General features: G+C 40.6%; 1 protein-coding gene across 1 annotated transcript in view; it reads right to left on the bottom strand.

The window, feature by feature from the left end:
* Positions 1–224: 224 nt before the first annotated feature.
* The window catches only part of LOC134572281 (cytochrome P450 2G1-like), a 73323-nt gene continuing 46254 nt past the window's right edge, over positions 225–27293 (bottom strand). The window contains exons 7-10 of the mRNA XM_063431150.1: positions 23949–24090; positions 7068–7255; positions 2490–2631; positions 225–854 (exon numbers count right to left, since the gene is read on the bottom strand). Coding sequence (XP_063287220.1) covers positions 673–854; positions 2490–2631; positions 7068–7255; positions 23949–24090 — 654 coding nt within the window. The 3' untranslated portion in view covers positions 225–672. The remainder of the gene's footprint in view (positions 855–2489; positions 2632–7067; positions 7256–23948; positions 24091–27293) is intronic.

Below are 27293 nucleotides of genomic sequence, written 5' to 3' on the forward strand. Positions count from 1 at the left end.
TCATTACAGAGATGCACATCACCTAATATGCTTAATTGGTAGTAGGCTTTCGAGCCTATACAGCTTGGAGTAAGACAACATGCATAAAGAGGATGATGTGGTCAAAATACTCATTTGCCTAATAATTCTGCACACAGTGTACATTAAATTTCTCACATACAGTAAAATAGATAAGTAAAAATTGTAAAATAGCCGGCTTATAGGTTTTAATGTATTATTATTTGAATGCGTTACTGACAGTACAGTGACAATTTACAATGAAAATGCAAAATGAATGTCTTCAAATGAGCACACGGTGAAGTAAATACAGTTAAATCTAGAACAATCTGTATCAAACTCTAAAGGCTAATGTAATGCTAAAATAATTTGAAGATGGGGTTACAATGAGAGAACTGATTTCAAATAAATGTAACTTTGAACTGCAACAGCACAACCCAAATGGTGAATACCATGTGTGCCATGATACAAGGGGATTTTACTGAGTTCTGGTCAAGAACTGGTTAATACATCAATTATGTATTTGTTTTCCAACAAATTGTACATAAAAAATGTTTTATTTTCTACAAGTGAAACTAGTTGAAAGCCGTACATGTAACATTTAAAAGTAAAGACTTGATATTGGTTACACAGAATGCGTGATGTAAAAGGAGGATATAACCTTTGTTTAGAACATTAACGGGGAATGAAAGAAACTTTGTAAGGCTTTGGGAAGTTTCCAAGTCCAGACACAGCTGGTGTGATGTCCAACTCCTCAATTGGCAGAGGGGATTTAAAAGTGAAGTTTTGTACGATGGTAACAAAGAAGAGGTAAAGTTCCATCCGAACCAGAGCTTCTCCAAGGCAGATTCGCTTCCCTGTAGAAAAATAAAAAACAAAACCTGCATTATAGTGTGGTCTAGCACACCACGTATTTGCAATACTTTACCTGTATTATCTTCGCTAGTCTCATGTGGTGGAATTAATTTTCACCTGTACTGCTACAATATACCAGCATAAAACCAGAAATGAAACAACCAGTTTTCTCTGTTTATGTGCATATAAAAGCCTTAAATGTGCAAGGACACCGGCATAGTTAGTATGCTGGATCGAAACACTTCCCTCAAGCCCAAACCTACACACCCTGAAAGGCAGGGCAAAGTACATGCTCTCTCGCTTCCCTATCTGGTAAAGCAGTTTTAAGATATATAACACATTATTTAAAACCTAGAACTACTCTTCTGGTCATTTAAATTGTTTTTGTTTATTCATGTTTTATGGTCAATCCTGTATTCCTCTTATTCAGCTGAGCTGAACAGAACAAACAACCTGTTAAGCAATGTTCATATATATAAAAAAAGGTGCAGAAACCTCTGAACGCCTCACTATGGCAACACTACGACATATTGTTTATGCATACATGCTGTTGTGGCAATGTAATTAACTTATGTTTATCCATGCACAAATAAAATAAAGAATTTTAAAAAAAAAATGTGCAAGGAGGTCTTGGCGCCAGCTTACATTCAGAGGTTCAACCATTAGTGGTTTTAACCCAAAGACTTTAACCCCGTAAGGACCAAACTTCTGGAATAAAAGGGAATCATGACATGTCACACATGTCATGTGTCCTTAAGGGGTTCATCCAGCACCGATCAATTCTGCCCCAGAACTTCTATTGCAGGTGCACTGGTGATAGGCTAATATGCACCTTAAAGTCTCAGTCTATCAATGCCACCACTTCCTGAATATAGTCTTGGACTGAAAAGGTTGTTCAGCGGCCTAGCCATCAGGCTCTGGATTCAAGACTTTGGGGTTCTCCATTTCATTGAGTACAAAAGCAGATTTACTTAACTTTCAGCCCTCACCATGCTGCTCTCTCCATCATCAGTCCCACCTCCTTGGATGAGATAATCCCCAAAGGGAAGGCCTTAGATTGAGAATAAAGTTTGAATTGGTTCCCAAAGCAGAAGTGCCTCTAGTGGATGTCAGGAAGCCAACCACTAGAGATTGGTCAATCCTGCAATGGAAACATCCCATTTTCTGCAAAACTGTAATGTTCCGCATTGCAGGGTTAAAATGACAGTGGCAGACCACTTCATTGAGATTGGGTGGTATGGGTCCTTTCAGTGGTCCTTTAAATATATGGGTATACGTGTGTTGCCTTGGGTAACTTGGTTTTACATAAAGAGGCTGGAGTGCATCCCGTGTATTTGAACAAAATTTCTATCTTTACTTTTTACATCAAATAACCGAACGAACACTCCAATCATACCTATATATCACAGAAAACTGTGAGAGGGTAGTAATTACTTTACACTAATAATTTACTTTATAATGAGCTCTATTAATATTATATAATCAATTCCAGGTAGCTGATCTTTTCTCGTGGCATTAGGGATCCCCATCATACCGCCACCCCACAGTGACTGCTTTCCTCTTAGCTGCACCCCTCCTCCTAATTTTATGAATGAAGAATTCATAGACAAAGTATACGATACAATGGTAATACTAACCTGCAGAGAGAGGCATAAAAGCTGGATTCTGCTTAAATTCTCCATTTTCATCCAGGAAATTTTGGGGGTTGAATTCTGATGGATATGAAAAGCAGGAGGGGTCTTTTAGCACTGTGCCGAGCATTGGGAAGACATTAGTGTCCTGGAAAAAAAATGGATGTTTTATTTAAAATGAAGAGAAGTACAGAGGAAATAAATGTACAATTAATATCAGAAAGCAATGAAAATACAAGCAGATGGTTTCAGCCGTGTTCTAAGAGAGTTCTTGAAGACAGTGTGGGAGCTCAACTGTTGGACACACTTAATTGAGTGATTTTGGAGAGATATAGAAACAGAAAAGTAAGAGAGATAATTTAATTTAAGTGACAAAAAGTCATAACAAAAGTAACACTTAATTATCGGAGCAGAGAAAAAATAGGGAGAATTGTGGGCGAGTCCGTGGAGCAGCAGAAAAAAAAGATAAGCATGGTGGCAGTGAAATGCGTAGGATGGAGTTAGCCGTGTAGGGTCAGCATGAAGTTTAAGAAAGAGGAAAGCAGCAGTAATTAAAGTGGGAGATGATAATGAAGTGAAATTGTGTTTTCTTTTATGTTTCAAACCTTTACACTCTTCCTTCCAATGACAAATATTTATTGTCTCTTAAAATATAAGTTTTTTTAAAAAGCAATGATATTTGTGATTTAATAGAACTGAACAGCAAAAGTTCTGAAAGGCCTAGGATTTCAATTGGCCGATGTCTGACAGTAATTATTTTTTTTTAATCTTGGCAAAATAGCAATGCCATACAGAGTTAAACCATTCTATACATAATCATAGAAACCAGAAAATACATATATACGGTATGACATTGTAGTATTCAGGCATACAATAAGCCTATTATGTTAGCTTTAGAATGGAGCAGCGCTAAATAACAGGGCAAGAGGCAGCACACCTAGAAAAACAAAAAATTGGATGCACCAAGGACTAAATTGTGCAGGAATGAGATAATATGTAAAACAAAAAACAAGACAAGGGAAAGACACAACAAAATCTAGTAATATCCTTCAACAGTAAAAAGTAAACAAGTAAATACCCAGAAAAAAAAATAGTTGCAGTCCCGGAGTCGTAATCCTTATGATTACATATGTTTAAAAATATATTTCTGGTGTGGATTTTGCTTCTTTAGTCCATAAAATTAAATTCAACACAAGTTCTTGTGGGAAGCTCTCTTCTTGGTAGGAGTGTCTTGCCACAAGAATGCTCAGAATGCATGAAGGTATATTTAAAAAAGCAGATAGATTCTGTGCAATAAGTCATAAAAATTAGGTGATTATATCTTGTAGTTCCTATGTAGTTGTACTCTACTAGATGTCAAGCGGCTGACAAAGGCTCTGTCTGTGATTTGGGCTGCGGGCTGATGCCACCGAGTATTGTGGAGGGGTGTTGTGAACGTTTTGGCTTTCGGTTCAATATGATTGGCCATGACAGGTGATGAGGCGAGACACTAAGCAGGGGGGTGAGGTGAGACACTAAGTATGAATTGGGCTGATTGGCGATTGCCCATCATGTTGAGGATGGAAGTTGGCCTCGTGGGATCACATACTGGAGCTGAGTCTATTTGTCTGATGGCAGCGATCCAATATTTGCAGTAGTGATGGTGCGCAACATCAGCCATTTGACAAAGCCCTGTGGGTGGGGCGAAATGCATTACGAACCCGGAACCAGGAAGTGATTTGGAGACAGTCGGCCACAGCAGCCAGGATAGCAGCCGGAAGATTTTTTACCTTGCATGAGTATATGGAACTTTCTTTGCGGTTTCCTGAGGCTGGTGAGCGGACTAACTACCTCCACAACAAGTTTTACTGTTTTTAAATTGCTATTAATAAAGTATACTTACCTGAGATCCAGATTGCAAGCTTCTTTTCCACGGATCCCACATACTCTAGGGGCTGATCCTCCCTGAGTGCTATAGCAACGAGTGGTGCTTTTACCACTCCAATCTTGTGAGTGTAATACCTTAAGGGCACCTCTGTTTGCTTTATTTTATATATCTATAAGTGAATTACTATGCTGCACTAGGAGCTCTCTTTCTGTTTTTGTCTCCTTAATAGGTGTCAGAGTGATTTCCATGTTTGCAAGTATACCTACAGATTGTGCTTTGTTTCACCACAACCACTGTTTGTGTTTCAATTATTTTTAATATTTCCACTCTGTAAACACCTCATTTTATGTACACAGGGTTACTTTCACTCTCTATAAGAGGTCCATAGTGAATACGATTTTTGTTGTTGCGCACCATCACTACTGTAAGTTATTTTATGTTCAAATCGTTTTACCAGGATTTGTTTTTGTTGGTTGCTGCATGTACTAAGATCCTTCTCCCATTTGCGCCATCCTATTTATAATCATTTTTTCTAACGATCCAATATTGGTTCCTCCTTATCGGATTTGACTCCTAAGCTTTAAAAAAATTCAAGTAGGAAAGACTCCAATTTATCATGCGTTATAGCTTCTGGGATATTTTGTATCGGAAGATTCTGTCTTCTTGCTCTATCTTCTATATCTGTTATTTTTTACTTCTGTGCCAGTTTTCTCAACTGCTCTTGACTTATTTTCCCATCTAGGATGTGAGATCATTTTTTCTTTTTTTATAAGTGTTTCCCTGATAGAGTATCATTCTCTGTTTCCATAGAATTTTGTTGTATCTTGTTTTGTTTTTTTTTATATATATAATCTTTTCAGACAACCGCATGGTCTTTTCCTATCTAGTTGTGAGTCCTCTGCTATGGAGTACATCATAGGATTCAATTTAGCTCATAACTCTGAGATATTTATTTACATTTTTGCTTATTGGAAAAAATCATTGGAAGCTAGAACATTTTTTTCTAATCTTTGTTTAGGTTCTTTAATTTGTTTTTTTATCTTTCTTAGTAAAATAGCCAGCATGTATTACTAATCAACAGATTTCAGCTGATTTATCGTTAATTGCAAGTTCCAGCAAGTTAAGATATTTAATCATTACTTATGACTGTGATTATGACCGTAGAGACGCACTGGATACCGCACTCACCAAATAACCCAGGTGCTCTGAAGCCAGGGCTGGCCAAGATATTCAGAATAGATAATGGTTCAGGCACTCTGGGATAACAAAAATAGCAGCTTTATTGGGGCAAAAGCAGCAACATTTGGTACCCGGTAGAGTCGAAACATTATGATTGTGGCAAGGCCCCATGTCAGTCCACCATGAAGGAAAAAAATAAAATAAACACTCTTTGAAGCTTCTCTGGTACAGAGACAGTTTATCGTTCCTTTTTCTCCTTCCTTCCTTTTATCTCTCTTTTTAAGAAGAAAATCAGCTTATTGTTTCTCCTCACCTTTACCGACTGAGAACTCATATTTTATGGAATATCCCCTCAGGGCCTGTACGCGCACCAGTCATTCCAGAACAGGGGCACAAACTCCTATCCAACCCAGAAAGAAGGGAGCACAACCCTGGTCCCGTCCAAGTCCTCTGCACACCTCCACTAGCCAGAAGTAAGGTGGTCAAGAGACAGGGTAAGAAAGGGGCTTTACTTTGGGGTCTTGTCTCAATGTTGTTCTCGAAGTGGGATTGACATGCTGCTTAACGCACTACTCACTCATCTACAGAGCCCCTGAGCCTATGTCTTTACGTTATCACTCCTCCCCCCACACTTTAGTTAGATCGTTTTTTCTTATTTACATTCACAACTCATTGTCTAGGCCAGGAATAGACAACATTTGGCACTCCAGATGTTGTGGACTACATCTCCCATAATGCTCTTGCAGCCATGATACTGGCAAAGCATCATGGGGAGATTTAGTCTAAAGCATCTGGCGTGCCGATGGTTGCCTACCCCTGGTCTAGGCTATTCCTTGTTCTCAGCAACTGTAAAAACAAGTTCTACACCCACAAATAAAGATTATACAAGTTTTAAACAGACCTCCTTTACAGCACCATAACCACTACAGCACAATGTCGCGGTTATGGTGTCAAGACTGCCGTGGTGCCCCTCTACTATGAGTAATGAAACTATTAGTTTACCTGGGATCCTACTAGAGCCAGAAGACCTTCATGGAGCTTCCATTAGCTCTCCTGATTTAAACCCTACCAGGCATCACTCTCAGCCAATAAGGTAAGCCCTGCATCACTTAGAGGAGCTGAACTCCAAGTAAGTTGTCAAACAGATAGCAAACAATTAGAGAAGGTGCCCAGAGCACTCTAGGTACCCTAAGCACTGCAGTGCGTACCAGTGCAAATAGAGGAAGAGATGTCATGCTAGTCCCTCTGCGATCCTGGACACATATGGCCACAAGGTATTAAATTGTGCTTTCATTTGTTGCTTGAATTTTGCTATTTTGTTTATCATCTTAAATTAAAATGGGATATAAAAATTAAAAACTGTAATTATCAAATCTAAGGCTGTAAAATTGTGTTGTCTGTTATTTATACAGAAAAAAAGTTGCATTGTTGTTGTTATGTTTTTGATAGTTATCTTTTATCAGCTTGTCTGATTAGTTTATTTCTGAGATCAAACACTATGTGATTATTCAGGAAATATTAACTGTATGGTCGCCCACCTTTGGAATGCGGTATCCCTGTAGTGTAACATCTCTTGCTGTTTTTCGTGGTATTCCCAAGGGAATTAGATTTACGAATCTCTGTGTTTCATGGATCACAGCCTCAGTATACGGCATCTGACTCCGGTCTTGTAACTTTGGACTGCGATTCCTACCAATGACTCTGTCAATTTCTTCATGGACTTTGGCTAATGGGGAGATTGATGGAGTGGATGAACAGTACTGATTAGAAGACACATAGGGACTCAGAACAAATAAAGGAATCCTAAACTAATAAGTCACTTTTGTATCCATGAAGAGGCTAAACAGAATAAAGGACATTATTAAGCAAATTGTTATATAAATTAAATTCACCTTTATTTTAAAAATCATGACAATACAAATAAAAAAAAGGAAACAACATTTTAGAGCAGTATAATATGATAATGCTTTCAGTAACATTTGGTTTCAGTACACTGTAATTTTATAACATGACAGGAGGCTTCGTATTTGCTTAAGTCTCTCTTTACTAGAACTCCACAGCAGCACAGAAAAACAACCAATCAGAAAAAAGTTAGGTACTATAAAACTCCCCTCCCCATGCATCATTTCCTCTTTCTTTGCTGCTCCGCATCAGTACAGGTAAGAGTACCACTGCCTCTTGCTTATAGTGGGTGGCTTTGGGTTGTATTATGTTTTTATTAGGATTTATATTTGATATCTTAGTATATTTCCTTATTTGTTATCTGTACCTTTTATTTAGTACCATGTGTTCTGTACTTCTATATATTATATGTTATTTTTTTGTGTTATTGTCTGCTTATATATATTTACTTCTTGCCTTGCATTTGCTTCCCCTGTCTTCTTAGGGATTCCTTCCCTTTCATGTGGTAGTTTTAGGGGAGTTCTTGGGGTTTTTTCTTTTTTGCCATGCCTTCCCACCCCCCTTCCTCCCCTCGCTGCCCACTCTCTTTGCCCCGCCATTTTCCGCGGGCTGCCTGCGCGGTATAGGGGTTTCAGGAGACTAGCCTCTGGCTGCCTCCTGATTTCCCCGTTCCCCTAGTTCCATTCCGGCAACCGAGGTACTCGCGGTCGGACGCGAGTACCCGGCGGCCGCTCCGCTCACCCACGTGGCCGCCCCGTCCACCACGTGGCCGACCGCCGCGCTCAACTTCTTCACAGAGCCGCAGGCGGCCGACCGGGTGGAGGAGAGTGCACCTACCCGCGGCCCCTCCTCCGCCCACGGTGGTCGGATCGCGGCTATTGTTGCCCTGCTTTTTCCCCGGCGGATTGCCTTCAGTTTTTGCTAAGAACGGAAGGCAATGTACTGTATCCTATCTCCTATGTACTATCTCCTATGTACTATATATTTACAGTGTGTATCTCACATATTCTGTGTGTCGTAGGGCATTTTTCACATCAGATATATAGTAAACTGTGAGTTTTTTAGTGGAATATATATCCTATCTGCTGTGAGTTTTATTGGCAAATATTCTGTTTTGCTGTGTTTTTTACCGACAGTGTATATCACGTAATTAGTTTTCCTGACAGTGTATATCTCATATTAGTTTTACTGACAGTGTATATCTCATATTAGTTTTCTGACAGCGTATATCACATATTAGTTTTACTGACAGTGTATATCACATATTAGTTTTTACTGACACTGTATATCACATATTAGTTTTACTGACAGTGTATATCACATATTAGTTTTGCTGACAGTGTATATCACATATTAGTTTTACTGACAGTGTATATCACATATTAGTTTTCTGACAGTGTATATCACATACCGTGTTTCTCCGAAAATAAGACCGGGTCTTATATTAATTTTAGTCACAAAAAACACACTAGGGCTTATTTTCAGGGTAGGGCTTATTTATTTACGGTAATTAATCCACCCCCTTTAATTAATCCACACCCCCCCTCTAATTAATCCACACACACCCTCTAATTAATCCACACACCCCCTCTAATTAATCCACCCCCTCTAATTAATCCACCCCCTCTAATTAATCCACACCCCCCTCTAATTAATCTACCCCCCTCTAATTAATCCACCCCCTCTAATTAATCCACACACCCCCTCTAATTAATCCACCCCTATAATTAATCCACCCCCTCTAATTAATCCACACCCCCTCTAATTAATCCACACCCCCTCTAATTAATCCACCACCCCTTTAATTAATCCACCACCCCTTTAATTAATCCACCACCCCTTTAATTAATCTACCCCCCTTTAATTAATCTACCCCTCTTTAATTAATTCACCCCCCTTTAATTAATTCACCCCCCCTTTAATTAATTCACCCCCCCTTTAATTAATTCACCCCCCCTTTAATTAATTCACCCTCCCTTTAATTAATTCACCCTCCCTTTAATTAATTCACCCTCCCTTTAATTAATTCACCCCCCCTTTAATTAATTCACCCCCCCCCCCCCTTTAATTAATTAAGTCCCAGACATAAAATGCCGGTATCCACTCACCGTTCAAAGAGTCCGACCACTGGGTGCCTCCGCTGGATCCTTCCGCTGAAGATCCGTGAAGGCAGAATGACGGCGCTGCGCACGTCGTCATCACGCTGCGCACGTTGTCATCACGCTGCGCGATGCCGCGACCCGCAACGCTCCTCCCCCTCCTCCTCATAGAAGAAAGAAGTTCTTAGGGCTTATTTTCAGGGTAGGTCTTATTTTCGGGGAAACACGGTATTAGTTTTATGACAGTGTATATCACATATTAGTTTTACTGACAGTGTATATCACATATTAGTTTTCTGACAGTGTATATCACATATTAGTTTTACTGACAGTGTATATCACATATTAGTTTTCTGACAGTGTATATCACATATTAGTTTTGCTGACAGTGTATATCACATATTAGTTTTGCTGACAGTGTATATCACATATTAGTTTTACTGACACTGTATATCACATATTAGTTTTACTGACAGTGTATATCACATATTAGTTTTACTGACAGTGTATATCACATATTAGTTTTGCTGACAGTGGATATCACATATTAGTTTGTTGACAGTGTATATCACATATTAGTTTTACTGACAGTGGATATCACATATTAGTTTGCTGACAGTGTATATCACATATTAGTTTTGCTGACAGTGTATATCACATATTAGTTTTGCTGACAGTGTATATCACATATTCGTTTTGCTGACAGTGTATATCACATATTAGTTTTGCTGACAGTGGTTGTCACATATTAGTTTTACTGACAGTGGATATCACAGATTCTGTGAGTTTTACCGACAGTGTGTATCACGGTTTACTGTGGGTTTGTTGTCGGTGTATATCGCGGATTGCTGCGTGTTTTCTGTTGACTGTGTATATCGCAGATTGATGTGAGTTTTGCTGACAGTGTATGTCACGGATCGCTGTGAGTTTTACTGTCAGTGTATATCAACAGGTTTCTGTGAGTGCCTGATGGGATATGTCACAGGTTATTGTGAGTTACAGGTATATTTGAACTCAGTTACACAGACTCTGTACAGGGTGTTTACAGTGCCAGTTAGCTCTAGGATTCATCTCCTTCTCAGTATATATTTTTTCTGTCCAGCTGGAGGTCTCTAATGAGACTACTCTGGTATGATTTCTCTGTCCATGGCATATATTTCTCGCTTACAGACCTGGCTCTGACTCAAACTGGTAAGGGAGACCAGTCTACGCTGATACCATACTTTTTTATCAGATTCCCGGGGGAATTCATTGAGTTGGCTATCGTTAGCCCTACTCCTGGAAGTGCCCATGGTTACAATACCCTTCAGGTGGTATGATGATGGTAATCTATAATATGATGAGAAATTTCCAACAGATCTGTGTGAACATGGGCATACCAATTCACAGTTTAAGGAGAGTATTGCTCAGTGTATCTTACATTCATGGACATGATAGCCTCTGGAACAACTTCCGCTTATACCCAATACGGATGGAATGCCACTATTTGCCTGCTGGGCATTTAGGGACCGCCAGTCCCGGTTCAGGTTATTCATACGGCATTACGCTGCCTAATGGGTTGGTGTCTAGAGGTCCTATGTCACAGGATGCTCTGAGGATCTACTATTCTTAGGGACCTCTACTGAAACTCGGAGGTCCCCATTACTCATTCCATACCCATTGTAATGCGCTACGGAATCGGAGGGCGCTATTTTGAATAACATGTTATCATAATATAACAATAATACAAAACCCAGGATTGGCCTGCTATGTCTCTGCCCCATTGATTGGCCTGCTATGTTTGTGCCCATAAGAACGGCCTGCTATGTCTGTGCCCATAAGAACGGCCTGCTATGCCTGTGCCCATAAGAAAGGCCTGCTATGTCTGTGCCCATAAGAACGGCCTGCTATGTCTGTGCCCATAAGAACGGCCTGCTATGTCTGTGCCCATAAGATCGGCCTGCTATGTCTGTGCCCATAAGATCGGCCTGCTATGTCTGTGCCCATAAGATCGGCCTGCTATGTCTGTGCCCATAAGAACGGCCTGCTATGTCTGTGCCCATAAGAACGGCCTGCTATGTCTGTGCCCATAAGAACGGCCTGCTATGTCTGTGCCCATAAGAACGGCCTGCTATGTCTGTGCCCATAAGAACGGCCTGCTATGTCTGTGCCTATTAAGACGGCCTGCTATGTCTGTGCCTATTAAGACGGCTTGCTATGTCCGTGCCTAGTTGCTTGGCCGACTATCCTGTGCCCATTCGTTTGGCCTGCTGGGCCTGTGCCCTTCTGACGGGCCTGCTCTATTGGTGCCGAATCCCTTCTAGGCCACAGGCCTGGGGGAATATCACTGAGGAAATGCCAGTGCCGCCAGTGACATGGAAAAAGGCAGGTGTCCAGACAGGCACCATTGCCATACTATCCAAGAGGACACCAGAATACGGCCATCTGAATATGGTGGGTAGGGTGAAGGCCCTAAACCTCATGCCTGAAGGGCAGGGTTTTTTATAAGGACCTCGGTCATACATCTCCAAGGAAAACTTCGCACAGGCAAGGATCGGTGCTCAGACACCTAAGGAGAACGCTGCGTTTTTCCTTGTCTTTTACATCTACCTCCGTATCTGCTTCCCGGTATCCTTAGAGGTATCGGTAGTTATTTCCCACGTTAGGTTAGCTACTGGCTCTGTTCAGCGGGGCTTACCTGTCTTACCTTCCGGCCAGCTATTTGCCTTCTATCTGATCTAGAATTTATGTATCTTTCTCTTGTCTACGTTATTTTTTTTTTCGTTTTCGCGACTTCCTTTTCCTTTCGCTCGGGTCGTCGAGAGGCCTGACTTGACCTCCCCCGACCTCCCGGGCGCTTGTGGATTGCGGAGAACGTCTCCAGCTTTCCTCAGGCTACCAACGGTCGTCCTGGACCCCGCGCGCGCGCACGGGATCCGGGCGGTCAGTTGGTAGTTCTCTTTTTCATTGTTGCTTTTTTTCCGTAGATTGCCATCAGCCTTATACTGATATTGGTATTCGGTGTACCCTACAATTGGTCACCCTGAGTCTCTAGGGACTCTAGTTTGGAACACAGGAGGGTGCGACCCTCCATCATCTCGGCTCTCTCATACACTCAACACTCTACGGGGCCGGCCATTTGCTCATCAAACAGGCTTGTACCTGTGCGAGACATCGATGACTACATAGAGGGGCGTCCCTCCTGCATTCAATTGGATCTGACGTCCGTACTACTGATTTCGTTATAGAGGACTGCCTAGTCATACAAGATATACATTTTAGACTGGATCCCTCTATTCTATCGCCTGTTATGGATCTACCGGATCCAGACCGCTCTAACCCACGCAAGACATTCTCACTGAGGTATAACGGGGGAGTCTCCCACTTATTTACACACACTCCTGGTGATGATATAGCTAACGGATGGTCCTCAGGTATTACGGGAGTGCAGATTTTGGTATATTCTGCACCATACAAACAGAGGATTGCTTTCTGTTTTTGGACATCCAGACCATTGCGGAAAACTGCGCAGACAGTTTCTCCCATATTTAGGTCACAGGAGATACGGAGACCTTCATAGAGCGAACGGGCACTGCCCTGCTCAAGTAACAAGATTAAGGAAGGCCTTTTACCTGGTCTGAAGGTAAATCGTTCGCATGGATCACATTGCAGGACCGGTAACCCGGTTGTATTGAGTACTCCGGCCATTACGATCTTGGGATGAGATGCCAGGATTACCCCATCTCCTCGGAAGGCATACCGGGTGATCAGGGTTCGGAGATGGGGGTCCTCCGTCTATACTTTATTTATCCCTCACGGGAGCCGTTCGGTTCTGGATTTGCAACTACCGTCATGGAGACCTACAAGACTTTGTGGGGGTACCTGGTGTTCCCCGACTCCTACTCAGACACCTTTCACTCTTAGACGAGGACATATCTGGTTAGAAATCTGCACTCCGGTTTGGCACTGCCCATCACTTATTATTCCTGGGATTCGCTACTCCTAGAATAGTCGACCACCGTTCCTCCACACAAGTTCAGTTCGGATCCCTGAATGGACGTCCCGTTTGGAGTCTTGCAGCTACCGCGTCCGAAGATTCCAATATTCCAAGTGACCTGTGTAATCACTTGGGATTCGGCTAGTTTGATCACACTCTTGCCTGCATTATAATTTATTCTCGGAGGAGACATCGCACCGAGTAGGCCAGGAGGGAATGACAGGTCCTACTCGGTTCTATTGCGATTGGGTGGTGGTGTTAGACGCATTACTTGAGATTGAAGATCTGCCTGCAAGGCCACATTGCCAGGTGACCCTGGCTCGATCGGTGGAGCAACCTTATACATCAAGAGTTGAGACATGGTGGCAGTGTCTTATCACGGCTCTAAGTCCGCAAATGACCTTCGAAATTTTATGACTGCAAGGAAATGGCTAATAGGTCAGTTTGCCTGCTCGATGGACTAGCTGGTAGCTAACGGGTCGCGACCCCACGTTCATTGGATCTATCAGCAGAGGATGTTTTTCCGTTTTTTGGGATGCTTAATCAACTGGCATTCCCATCGGTCGCTGCATTGTCATCTATCGCAGTTGGAAAGTCCATTTGGGATTGCTCGGGTAACCCCGAGTATAGGTACCAGCGAAACAAACAGCGTTGGATTTGTTGACTGAGCGTTAAAACAGCAAATACGAAGCCTCCTGTCATGTTATAAAATTGTAGATTATGCTAGCTTTAGTGTACCTATAATCTTAATTTTATTAATGACAGGAGGCGAGTATTTCCCACCCATTCTTTTCCCACCCTTGTTTTATGTTAAAAAATTGGATTAATCGGGTACGTATGCAACTTTGTTTGTTGTCTCTGCTACCTGTCGCCTGTTCTTATATCTATGTTTATTTTCATACGTAGGGTTGGGATATCTACATATTAAGGTTCATTTTGGTTGCTACATTGGGTACCTACATGTTTATTCAGAGTACTTTTCATTGGATAATCAACCTGTTCGATTCTGTTTTTCTCTCGTTTCAGTTTACAGTCCATCAACACTATCTAGTTTGACGGTTACTCTCGGATGGTGGACGTCGTTATATTCATCGTATCTAGGACTTCGTTTCTTCCCCATGATGTTCTCTGCCTTTTATTCTGTTTTTGTCGCAGCTTGAAAGAGGAAATGATGCATGGGGAGGGGAGTTTTATAGTACCTAACTTTTTTCTGATTGGTTGTTTTTTCTGTGCTGCTGTGGAGTTCTAGTAAAGAGAGACTTAAGCAAATACTCGCCTCCTGTCATTAATAAAATTAAGATTATAGGTACACTAAAGCTAGCATAATCTACAATTATTGCCCTTTGTAAAATTAGAGAGATTTTATTTTTGTAGGAATTGAACAAACTCAACTAATCTACACTTCAGAACCGAATGGGTTGAATGTTGATATAGATTTGGTATATTTCATTTAGGTTGGATGTGATGGGAGAGGTAAGTACTCAATGTTAATATTAGACATCCATACATCTTAGACATTATTCATTAAAAATAAAAAAATACTTACAAATTAGGCATTTATCCCAAATTCTAAATATGGTTTTGGGGCATAGAATGATTGATTTATGATCTTATTTTGTTATTTATAAAACATTGGTATATAAAATAAGAATACACTTTGAAAACATTAGGAATTTCTGGTATTAACACTTTGTTGTGCTATTTGGTGCCCCATAATTTTTAATATTAAAAGAAAAACAATATGGATGCTGGTGAGCTTGGCCTGGACATTACGTAATGTTATTTCAACACAGGTCAAAGGAACTTTGTATTTTGTAACCTTAAGAAGTAAACAGGAGGAAGACTTATCTACAGTTTAATTTGTGAGCTATATGTGTACAAGGGTAACGAGAACAATGGTTTATTACTCAATGGGACTTTACAATCCATATTTTCAGGATATTAGAACTTAAATGAATCTATTGGACTCATGCATGATGTACAAATGTAAACTAAATGTGTGATTAGTACAGTAATGTCTAAAACTGCATCCTTGACTGATTTAGGGGGAAAAGGTAATATAGATATACTAATATAATTAGATTCTATTTTTCTTTGTAAATATGAATATATCAATCAGTTATTCATACAGGTTAGATGGATACAGGATATAGACATATTGCATGATGATTAATATAACCAACCCCGTTTCAATCAACGAATATACATAACCAAAGACAGATATTTAACGTAATTTGAAATATCCCCATATAGGTGAATTAAAGGTCAATTCATTTATTTAACTAGGTCATCAATGATCTAATTCAGGTCTTCATACCTGGGGAAATAGTGCCATCTATTGATGAAAGTCCCTAAGGGCCACATTAATAATTAAATATTAAGATACGCCCATAACCAATCAAAAGCCAGATTTAAGTCCCAGGTACCGCCCATTTACAAGCAGGGGGCAGGAACTGATAAGGGGGGGGGGGAATAATGGTTAAATAGGGAGAAAAAAAAAGAAAAAAGATCTTCAGATCAAAGGAGAAAACAGAGGGCTAAGAAAGGAGGAGATTGACTGAGGGCAATAGTTACACACCAGAGCTACACACCAGAGCACCCAGAGAGGAGAATCCCAAATTGAGTTCCTTCACCCTAGACTCTTGGTAATGTATAAAGGTTTCTCTTTACTTTATATTAAATAAACTGGACTATTGAATGCCCTATGTGTCTATATTGTGAACTGATCCCTATTGATAGAACAGTTATATCTCATTCTACCTGCAGCCTGAGTCAGATATAACTTCCTAAGTCGGAACATTCTTCATTCCTTCTTTAGACGTAGATCAGTTCAATATATATATATACTAAGGCTATCAGAAACTACATATATAAACTACTGTAGTTAAACTGATGGTATATACTTGGCAGAGTTGGTTGATATTTAACTAATTAATAAAATGTCAATTGTATCATTAATGCAAGGGGTGTCATATGGTTAATTATGTATACTGGTTCGGCTGTGAAGTTTGTAATAGTGTTGTAGAATTATAGAATTCATGAAATCAGTTTAAGAGAATGCTTTGTCAGGAGGAAATGTGCGTCAGCGGAACAATGAGTTCCTGTTGAATGAAACATTGTGGCCGCTGAGCGACATGTTGGTCTCAATAAAGTATGTGTCAGCTAAATCATAAAATGTGTATTTACTAAAAACCTTGAAAACTAACCTTGAAACTAGCAATGCCAACTACTCAAAATGGCTGCCAAAGCACCCCTCCCATCGAGTGAACACCTCATGCTAACAAGATGGCGCCTACATCTTGTGCCCACTCCCGTGTCAAGGATGTCACCACCTCTTGATGGGAGGGCATTTAACTAACCACTTAACACCTAAACCAATTAATAATGTTTACTTGTTGTTATCTTGAATTCTCCAGTGATGTAATAATGCCTTTATAAGGGTCTGCGCACCCACTTTTTAGTTGGGCTATTAAAACCATTCTGAAGTTCTTTCATTAACCTGAACCCTGTGTCTCAGTGTGAATTTACTTCTGCGTGCACGCAACTTATTATTTTTAATTTGGACAGGAACAGATAGTCATTCAAACTTATTGGTTTGCAGAAAAGTATCCACAACAATAGCTTGTATTGTCCTTTGCTGATAAGATTATAGATGAGACAAAGTGTAATGTTGACTCTTAGGCCTGTCAAGTAAACTAATTGACTTGTTGATAGAAACTCATATATAATATAGCAAATTGATTAGCATTGCCATAATACAGACTGGGGGAGAGGGGGGCTGGCAGAGCTGTAACTTACCTTTCCTGCAGCTCCTGTCAGCTCTCTCCTCCTCTGCGCCGTCCGGTCAGCACCTCGGTCAGCTCCCAGTGTAAATCTCGCGAGAGCCGCGGCTCTCGCGAGACTTACAGTGTAAGCTGACAGAAGAGCAGAACGGACGGCGCAGAGGAGGAGAGAGCTGACAGGAGCTGCAGGAAAGGTAAGTTACAGCTCTGCCAGCCCCCCTCTCCCCCCCACTGAACTGCCACTGGACCACCAGGGAAGGAGAGCCCCCCTCCCTGCCATATATCAAGCAGGGAGGGGGGACGAAAAAAAAAATATATAAATAAAATAAGAAATAATAATAAAAAAATAATAATAATAAAAAAAAATTAATAATAACAAAAAAGGGGTATAAGTACCACTATGGGAGGGGGGGGGGGTATAAGGACCACTATGGGAGGGATGGGGTGGGTTAAGGACCACTATGGGAGGGAGGGGGGTATAAGGACCACTATGGGAGGGAGGGGGGTATATGGACCACTATGGGAGGGATGGGGGGGGATAAGGAACACTATGGGAGGGAGAAGGGGGATAAGGACCACTATGAGAGGGAGGGGGTGGGATAAGGACCACTATGGGAGAAGAGGGGGAATTAAGGACCACTAGGGGAGGGGAGGGTAAGGACCACTAGGGGAGGGGTGAGTCAGGACCACTGGGGGGGGGGGGTGAAGGAACACGGGGGTGGGGAGGTAAGGACCACTGAGGGAGGAGGGGGGGAAGTCAGGACATATGGGGGGGGGAGGGGGCGGCAACATTTTTTTTGCCTACGGCGGCAAATATCCTTGCACCGGCCCTGCACACACTGCATTCACACACTGCATTCATACACACACACACTGCATTCATGCACACACACACTGCATTCATGCACACACACACTGCACTCATACACACACACTGCACTCATACACACACGCTGCACTCATACACACACGCTGCACTCATACACACACGCTGCACTCATACACACACACATACGCACACACTGCATTCATTATACACACACTGTAAATAAATATTCAATTAATATATTTTTTTTAGGATCTAATTTTATTTAGAAATTTACCAGTAGCTGCTGCATTTCCCACCCTAGTCTTATACTCGAGTCAATAAGTTTTCCCAGTTTTTTGGGATAAAATTAGGGGCCTCGGCTTATATTCGGGTCGGCTTATACTCGAGTATATACGGTATATATATTTTAAGCAAAGTCTGTTTATTGGCCATCTGCCGTTCATAAGTGTTTATATCACCGCTTAAAACAAAGAACAGGGTCCCTGAAGGCTCTATGTGTGTGTGAATATCATCAGATATTATTCAATCTATATTCCATACATAGAAAACCTTAGATTACCCAACAACTTAAATATATTGAATATTTCTGATTAATTTATTAGCTATGAATTCATTTTCTCAGTGATTGGGCACTTTTTTTTAACCATAATTAAAAATGTCACTCGGAATTGAAATATGCAAAACTACACATATCATTATTACACTAATTAATATTGAATTCTAGATTAGATATAATAGACTCAATAGTAAATTCAGATAGCAGGAATATAATTATAGGTTAAGGGCCGTCTTTAATGTGGGGAAACCTGGGGGGGCCCAAAGCCCGCAATTTCTTTTTTTTTCAGTGACAGCAGTTCACTTCCTCCCAGAGAACACATAGCTGCATGGGAGGGGTGAGGAGGCAGTGAGGAGGGGGTCTAGGCCAGGAGTGCCAGAGCTTAACTCTCAACCGAATCCGCCTGCACAGTGGACACCAGGGAAGCTGCCCTCCTGCAACAGGTAGGGAACTAGAGGTAGGCTATAAAAGTGTCAATTTTGTCAGTATATCTGTCAGTGTGTGTGTCTGTGTGTATCAGTGTGTCTGTCAGTCTATGTCTGTGTGTATCAGTATATCTGTCAGTGTGTGTGTCTGTGTGTATCAGTGTGTCTATCAGTCTATGTCTGTGTGTATCAGTATATCTGTCAGTGTGTGTGTCTGTCAGTCTATGTCTGTGTGTATCAGTATATCTGTCAGTGTGTGTCTGTGTGTATCAGTGTGTCTGTCAGTCTATGTCTGTGTGTATCAGTATATCTGTCAGTGTGTGTCTGTGTGTATCAGTGTGTCTGTCAGTCTATGTCTGTGTGTATCAGTATATCTGTCAGTGTGTGTGTCTGTCAGTCTATGTCTGTGTGTATCAGTATATCTGTCAGTGTGTGTCTGTGTGTATCAGTGTGTCTGTCAGTCTATGTCTGTGTGTATCAGTATATCTGTCAGTGTGTGTCTGTGTGTATCAGTGTGTCTGTCAGTCTATGTCTGTGTGTATCAGTATATCTGTCAGTGTGTGTCTGTGTGCATCAGTCAGTGTGTGTCTGTGTGTATCAGTGTGTCTGTCAGTCTATGTCTGTGTGAATCAGTATATCTGTCAGTGTGTGTCTGTGTGTATCAGTGTGTCTGTCAGTCTATGTCTGTGTGTATCAGTATATCTGTCAGTGTGTGTGTCTGTGTGTATCAGTGTGTCTGTCAGTCTATGTCTGTGTGTATCAGTATATCTGTCAGTGTGTGTGTCTGTCAGTCTATGTCTGTGTGTATCAGTATATCTGTCAGTGTGTGTCTGTGTGTATCAGTGTGTCTGTCAGTCTATGTCTGTGTGTATCAGTATATCTGTCAGTGTGTGTCTGTGTGTATCAGTGTATCAGTGTGTCTGTCAGTCTATGTCTGTGTGAATCAGTATATCTGTCAGTGTGGGTCTGTGTGTATCAGTGTGTCTGTCAGTCTATGTCTGTGTGTATCAGTATATCTGTCAGTGTGTGTGTCTGTGTGTATCAGTGTGTCTGTCAGTCTATGTCTGTGTGTATCAGTATATCTGTCAGTGTGTGTGTCTGTCAGTCTATGTCTGTGTGTATCAGTATATCTGTCAGTGTGTCTGTGTGTATCAGTGTGTCTGTCAGTCTATGTCTGTGTGTATCAGTATATCTGTCAGTGTGTGTCTGTGTGTATCAGTGTGTCTGTCAGTCTATGTCTGTGTGAATCAGTATATCTGTCAGTGTGTGTCTGTGTGTATCAGTGTGTCTGTCAGTCTATGTCTGTGTGTATCAGTATATCTGTCAGTGTGTGTGTCTGTCAGTCTATGTCTGTGTGTATCAGTATATCTGTCAGTGTGTGTCTGTGTGTATCAGTGTGTCTGTCAGTCTATGTCTGTGTGTATCAGTATATCTGTCAGTGTGTGTGTCTGTGTGTATCAGTGTGTCTGTCAGTCTATGTCTGTGTGTATCAGTATATCTGTCAGTGTGTGTGTCTGTCAGTCTATGTCTGTGTGTATCAGTATATCTGTCAGTGTGTGTCTGTGTGTATCAGTGTATCTGTCAGTCTATGTCTGTGTGAATCAGTATATCTGTCAGTGTGTGTCTGTGTGTATCAGTGTGTCTTTTTAATGTTTTGGGCTTCTTTTGGATGTTATTATTTTGTTTATTATTAAAACTAGTTTTTTTTTTATTATTAATTTCTGGACCTTCATATCTTCATCCTTGAGGATTTTACCTGAAGAACTCCATAATACTTGGTGGATAACATACCATATCTTTCTTATATTACTGGAGCACTATCTACTGGCATACCAGAATGCATTGAATGTGAGCACTGCTACTACCGCTGCTAAACTTACATCGCTAGCCACTGGCTTAAAGACACCTCCTCATATAGGACCAGGACCAACTACATATCCACAGACAGGGATTGTACTGTCCAGGCGCAGTGATCTGGAGCTGGTCTTGAGCTCCAGAAAAGTGTAAGTGCAATCTATTTTATTTGCCATATTTGATACCCTAAAATACTAACTATATTTGGGTTTTATCCCTTCTTTATCATATTGCTCCATTGGAACTAAGGACTTCAGTTGAAAGCTCTGCTTCCCGTCATTCTCTTATTATGTCTATCAGTGTATGTATTTGCGTGTGTCAGTATGTCTGTCAGTGTTTATGTCTGTCAGTATATGTGTCTGTATCTGTATGTTGTCAGTATGTGTATATGTGTGTGTATGTTTCAGTGTGTATATCTGAGTGTGTATCTGTGTATCTATATGTTGTCAGTGTGTGAATCTGTGTATCTGCATATGTTTCAGTGTGTGTATCAGTCTGTCTGTGTATCAGCATGTGTGTCAGATTGTGTATTTTTGTCTGTATGTGTGTCAGTGTGAGCATCTGTATTTGTGTATCTGAATCTGTATGTGTGTTAGTGTGTGTGAATATGTGTCTGTATATCTGCATGCATGTTTGTATGTCAGTGTGTATATCTGTGTATATTCATGTGTTTCAGTGTGTGTGTGTGTATCTGCATCACAGTGTGTGTGGCAGTGAGTGTATATGTGCATACATTTCAGCATTCAAATACCAAAACTACATATAAATACACTCCTGCATTCAAACTTCAACCATACATACAAACACACTCCTGCATTGAAATGTTGACACTACACCTCTACACACCTCTGTGCTAAACACCAAAAATATATATAAACACACCCCTGCATTCACATACTCCATACATACTCCATACAAAAGCATGTTTCAAACACACAAACACTTCGCAGTGGTAAATACAACCTTGCAAGGATGGAAGAATGTTAGGGCCCCAGCTGGCAAAGCAAGTTGCATGACAGATGGGGATCTATGCTTTGGTTACCCTTGCTATAGGGTGGCCCAAAAATATTCTTGCCACCAGGGCCATTCTACTTTAGTTCCTGCACTGTGGTGGAAGTCGGAGGGAGGCAGGGTACAAGAGGCCAAGCACATGCTTGACCAGGGTCCAATTAATATTAAAGATGGCCCTGTGCACCTGAAAACATTTTGTAAAGAGGTTTTATATGCATGGTTCACCATTTTAACTTTCAGGACACAGTATCTTTTTGTTGTGCACAGGTATATATCTGAAAATGTTGGGTGTGCAAATCCTTTTGGCCCCACAAACATTGGAAGATACACCATGGAGAGCTATTTTTGACCCACATCTTGTGAGTGCAATGTACTTGCCTACTCTGTTTGTATCTAACAATATTCCACTATTATTATTATTATATTTTCCCAACATTGAATTTTTCCCAGAGAGGATTGTTAACAGACACACAGAGCAAAAGAAAAGTCCTGAAATTCTGATCTCCAGCCTTTCTGCTCACTCACGGCAATCACATAATTGAATTATACATAATATAACAGTCTCTCACATACAACATACTATAGCAATTTATAATGGTGATCTGCTCCGAGTTTACAGAGGAAGAGGTTATATTTCAAAAATAAAGACAAATAAGTCAATGGGGCCTGAGAAAGAGAGAACCCAAAAAGCAGAAATTTGGTGACAAGTCAATGGTAGTGTGAGAGACCTGAGAAATATCTAGTCTTGCAAATATTTTTATTAGTGATATTGCAAAAGGTCCTGATGGTAAGATATGTCTTTTTGCTGATGATACAAATATTTCAACAGGGTTGATGTTCCAGGAGGGATAAGCAAAATGGCAAATAATTTAGGTAAACTAGAAAAATGGTCAGAGTTGTGGCGACTGACATTTAATGTGGATAAGTGCAAGATAATGCATCTTGGACGTAAAAACCCAAGGGCAGAGTACAGAATATTTGATAGAGTCCTGACCGCAACATCTGAGGAAAGGGATTTAGGGGTGATTATTTCTGATGACTTAAAGGTAGGCAGACAATGTAATAGAGCAGCAGGAAATGCTAGCAGAATGCTTGGTTGTATAGGGAGAGGTATTAGCAGTAGAAAGAGGGAAGTGCTCATGCCATTGTACAGAAAACTGGTGAGACCTCACTTGGAGTATTGTACGCAGTACTGGAGACCGTATCTTCAGAAGGATATTGATACTTTAGAGAGAGTTCAGAGAAGGGCTACTAAACTGGTTCATGGATTGCAGGATAAAACTTGCCAGGAAAAGTTAAAGGATCTTAACATGTATAGCTTGGAGGAAAGACGAGACAGGGGGGATATGATAGAAACATTTAAATACACACACACAAACTAACACACACATGCACTAACAGACACACACACACTAACAGACACACACACACACACTAACAGACACACACACACTAACAGACACACACACACACACACTAACAGACACACACACACACTAACAGACACACAGTAAAGGAGTAGACTATATTTAAAAGAAGAAAAAACTACCACAACAAGAGGACATAGTCTTAAATTAGAGGGGCAAAGGTTTTAAAAAAAAATATCAGGAGTATTACTCTACAGAGAGGGTAGTGGATGCCTGGAATAGCCTTCCATCTGAAGTGGTATAGGTTAACACAATGAGAGAGTTTATGCATGCGTGGGATAGGTATAAGGCTATCCTAGATATAACATAAGACCAGGGACTAATGAAAGTATTTAGAAACTTTGGCAGACTAGATGGGCCGAATAGTTCAGAAGCCTCATGCCGCCTGGGAGGGAGTTGAGATTGGCACTGGAGGCAACTTTGGGCTTTAACCATTTGAGTTTGACCACTGAAGTTAAGAATGCGTACAAGGGCTTCCCAGCACCATAAAAATGTAATTTAGATGTTTTATGTCTAAACTGTCCATTTAAATAGAACAAGGTTTCACTTATCACTTACCAAGAATATGTGGATATTTTGTCAGAATTAGAATAGAATACGTGGTAGTTGTAGACATAGTTTCAACCCCAGCAAAGAAGATCTGTAAGGTGCTAGTTATTAAGTTTCTTAAATGGAACTCGGTCTTTGGATCCATCTTTTCCTTTGAAAAATGAACAAGAATAATGATGAATACAGTAAAAATAATAAATAAATATTTGGACTATGCAATAATATTTAGCATTAGTCACTACATATAGCCATCCTCATAACTCCTCCTATTGTACTAACAGCTACATATAACCCATCTTATTTTTACATATAACCTCCCTATAACTTCTATTACTCCATATAACCCTCCCTATAACTCCTCCTATTACTCCATAGAACTCCCTATAACCCTCCTATTACTCCATATAACCCTCACAATAACTCCTCCTATTACTCCATATAACCCCTCCTATTACTCCATATAACCCTTCCTCTAACTCCTCCTATTACTCCGTGTAACCCTCCCTATAACTCCTCCTATTACTCCATAGAACTCCCTATAACCCTCCTATTACTCCATATAACCCTCCCTATAACCCCTCCTATTACTCCATAGAACTCCCTATAACCCTCATATTACTCCATATAACCCTCCCTATAACCCCTCCTATTACTCCATATAACTCCCTATAACCCTCCTATTACTCCATATAACCCTCCCTATAACCCCTCCTATTACTCCATAGAACTCCCTATAACCCTCATATTACTCCATATAACCCTCCATATAACCCCTCCTATTACTCCATATAACCCTCCCTGTAACTCCTCCTATTACTCCATATAACCCTCCATATAACTCCTCCTATTACTCCATATAACCCTTACTGTAACTCCTCCTATTACTCCATATAACCCTTCCTGTAACTCCTCCTATTACTCCATATAACCCTCCCTACATCCCCTTTTATTACTCCATATAACCCTCCTTATGACTCCTCCTATTAGTCCGTATAACCCTCCCTATAACTCCTTCTATTACTCCATATAACCCTCCCTATAACCCTCCTATTATTCCATATAACCCTCCCTATAACTCCTCCTTCTACTCCATAAAACCATCATTATAACTTATCCTACTACTCCATATAACCCTCCCTATAACCCCTCCTATTACTCCATATAACTGTCCCTATTATCCCTCCTATTACTCCATATAACTCTCAATATAACCCTCCTATTGCTCCATATAACCATCCCTATAACCCCTCCTATTACTCCATATAACTCTCCCTATAACTCCTCCTATTACACCATATAACTCTCCCTATAACTCCTCCTATTACTCCATATAACTGTCCATATAACTCCTCCTATTACTCCATATAACCCTCCCTATAACTCCTCCTATTACTCCATATAACCCTTCCTGTAACTTCTCCTATTACTCCATATAACCCTCCCTACAACCCCTCCTATTACTCCATATAACTCTCCCTATAACTCCTCCTATTACTCCATATAACCCTCCCTATAACTCTATATAACCTTCCCTATATCCCCTTGTATTACTCCATATAATCCTCCCTATAACTCCAACTATTACTCCATATAACCCTTCATATAACTCCACCTATTACTCCATATAACCCTCCCTATAACTCCTCCTGTAACTTCTCCTATGACTCCATATAACCCTCCCTATAACCCCTCCTATTACACCATATAACCCTCCCTATAACTCCTCCTATTACTCCATATAAGCCTTCCTATATGCCCTTTTATTACTCTATATAACCTTCCCTATAACTCCTCCTATTAGTCCCTATTACCCTCCCTATAACTCCTTCTATTACTCCATATAACCCTCCCTATAACTCCTCCTATTACTCCATATAACCCTCCCTATAACTCTATATAACCCTCCCTACATCCCCTTTTATTACTCCATATAACCCTCCCTATAACTCCTTCTATTAGTCCCTATTACCCTCCCTATAACTCCTTCTATTAGTCCCTATTACCCTCCCTATAACTCCTTCTATTACTCCATATAACCCTCCCTATGACCCTCCTATTACTCCATATAACCCTCCCTATAACTCTTCCTTCTACTCCATAAAACCATCATTATAACTTCTCCTATTACTCCATATACCCCTCCCTATAACTCCTACTACTACTCCATATAACCCTCCATATAACCACTCCTATTACTCCATGTAACCCTCCCTATAACTCCTCCAATTACTCTGTATAACCCTCCCTATGACCCCTCCTATTACTCCATATAACTGTCCCTATAACCCCTCCTATTACTCCATATAACTCTCCCTATAACCCTCCTATTACTCCATATAACCCTCCCTATAACCCCTCCTATTACTTCATATAACTCTCCCTATAACTCCTCCTATTACTCCATTTAAACCTCCCTATAACTCCATATAACCCTCCCTATAACTCCTCCTATTACTCTATATAACCTCTCCCGATAACTCCTCCTATTACTCCATATAACCTCTCCCGATAACTCCTCTTATTACTCCAGATAACCTCCCTATAACTCCTCCCATTACTCCATATATCCCTCCCTATAACTCCTCCGATTACTCCATATAACCCTCCCTATAACTCCTCCTTCTACTCCATAAAACCATCATTATAACTTATCCTACTACTCCATATAACCCTCCCTATAACCCCTCCTATTACTCCATATAACTGTCCCTATTATCCCTCCTATTACTCCATATAACTCTCAATATAACCCTCCTATTGCTCCATATAACCATCCCTATAACCCCTCCTATTACTCCATATAACTCTCCCTATAACTCCTCCTATTACACCATATAACTCTCCCTATAACTCCTCCTATTACTCCATATAACTGTCCATATAACTCCTCCTATTACTCCATATAACCCTCCCTATAACTCCTCCTATTACTCCATATAACCCTTCCTGTAACTTCTCCTATTACTCCATATAACCCTCCCTACAACCCCTCCTATTACTCCATATAACTCTCCCTATAACTCCTCCTATTACTCCATATAACCCTCCCTATAACTCTATATAACCTTCCCTATATCCCCTTGTATTACTCCATATAATCCTCCCTATAACTCCAACTATTACTCCATATAACCCTTCATATAACTCCACCTATTACTCCATATAACCCTCCCTATAACTCCTCCTGTAACTTCTCCTATGACTCCATATAACCCTCCCTATAACCCCTCCTATTACACCATATAACCCTCCCTATAACTCCTCCTATTACTCCATATAAGCCTTCCTATATGCCCTTTTATTACTCTATATAACCTTCCCTATAACTCCTCCTATTAGTCCCTATTACCCTCC

This window comes from Pelobates fuscus, chromosome 9 (assembly GCF_036172605.1).
Source record: "Pelobates fuscus isolate aPelFus1 chromosome 9, aPelFus1.pri, whole genome shotgun sequence".
Classification (NCBI taxonomy): Eukaryota; Metazoa; Chordata; class Amphibia; order Anura; family Pelobatidae; genus Pelobates; species Pelobates fuscus.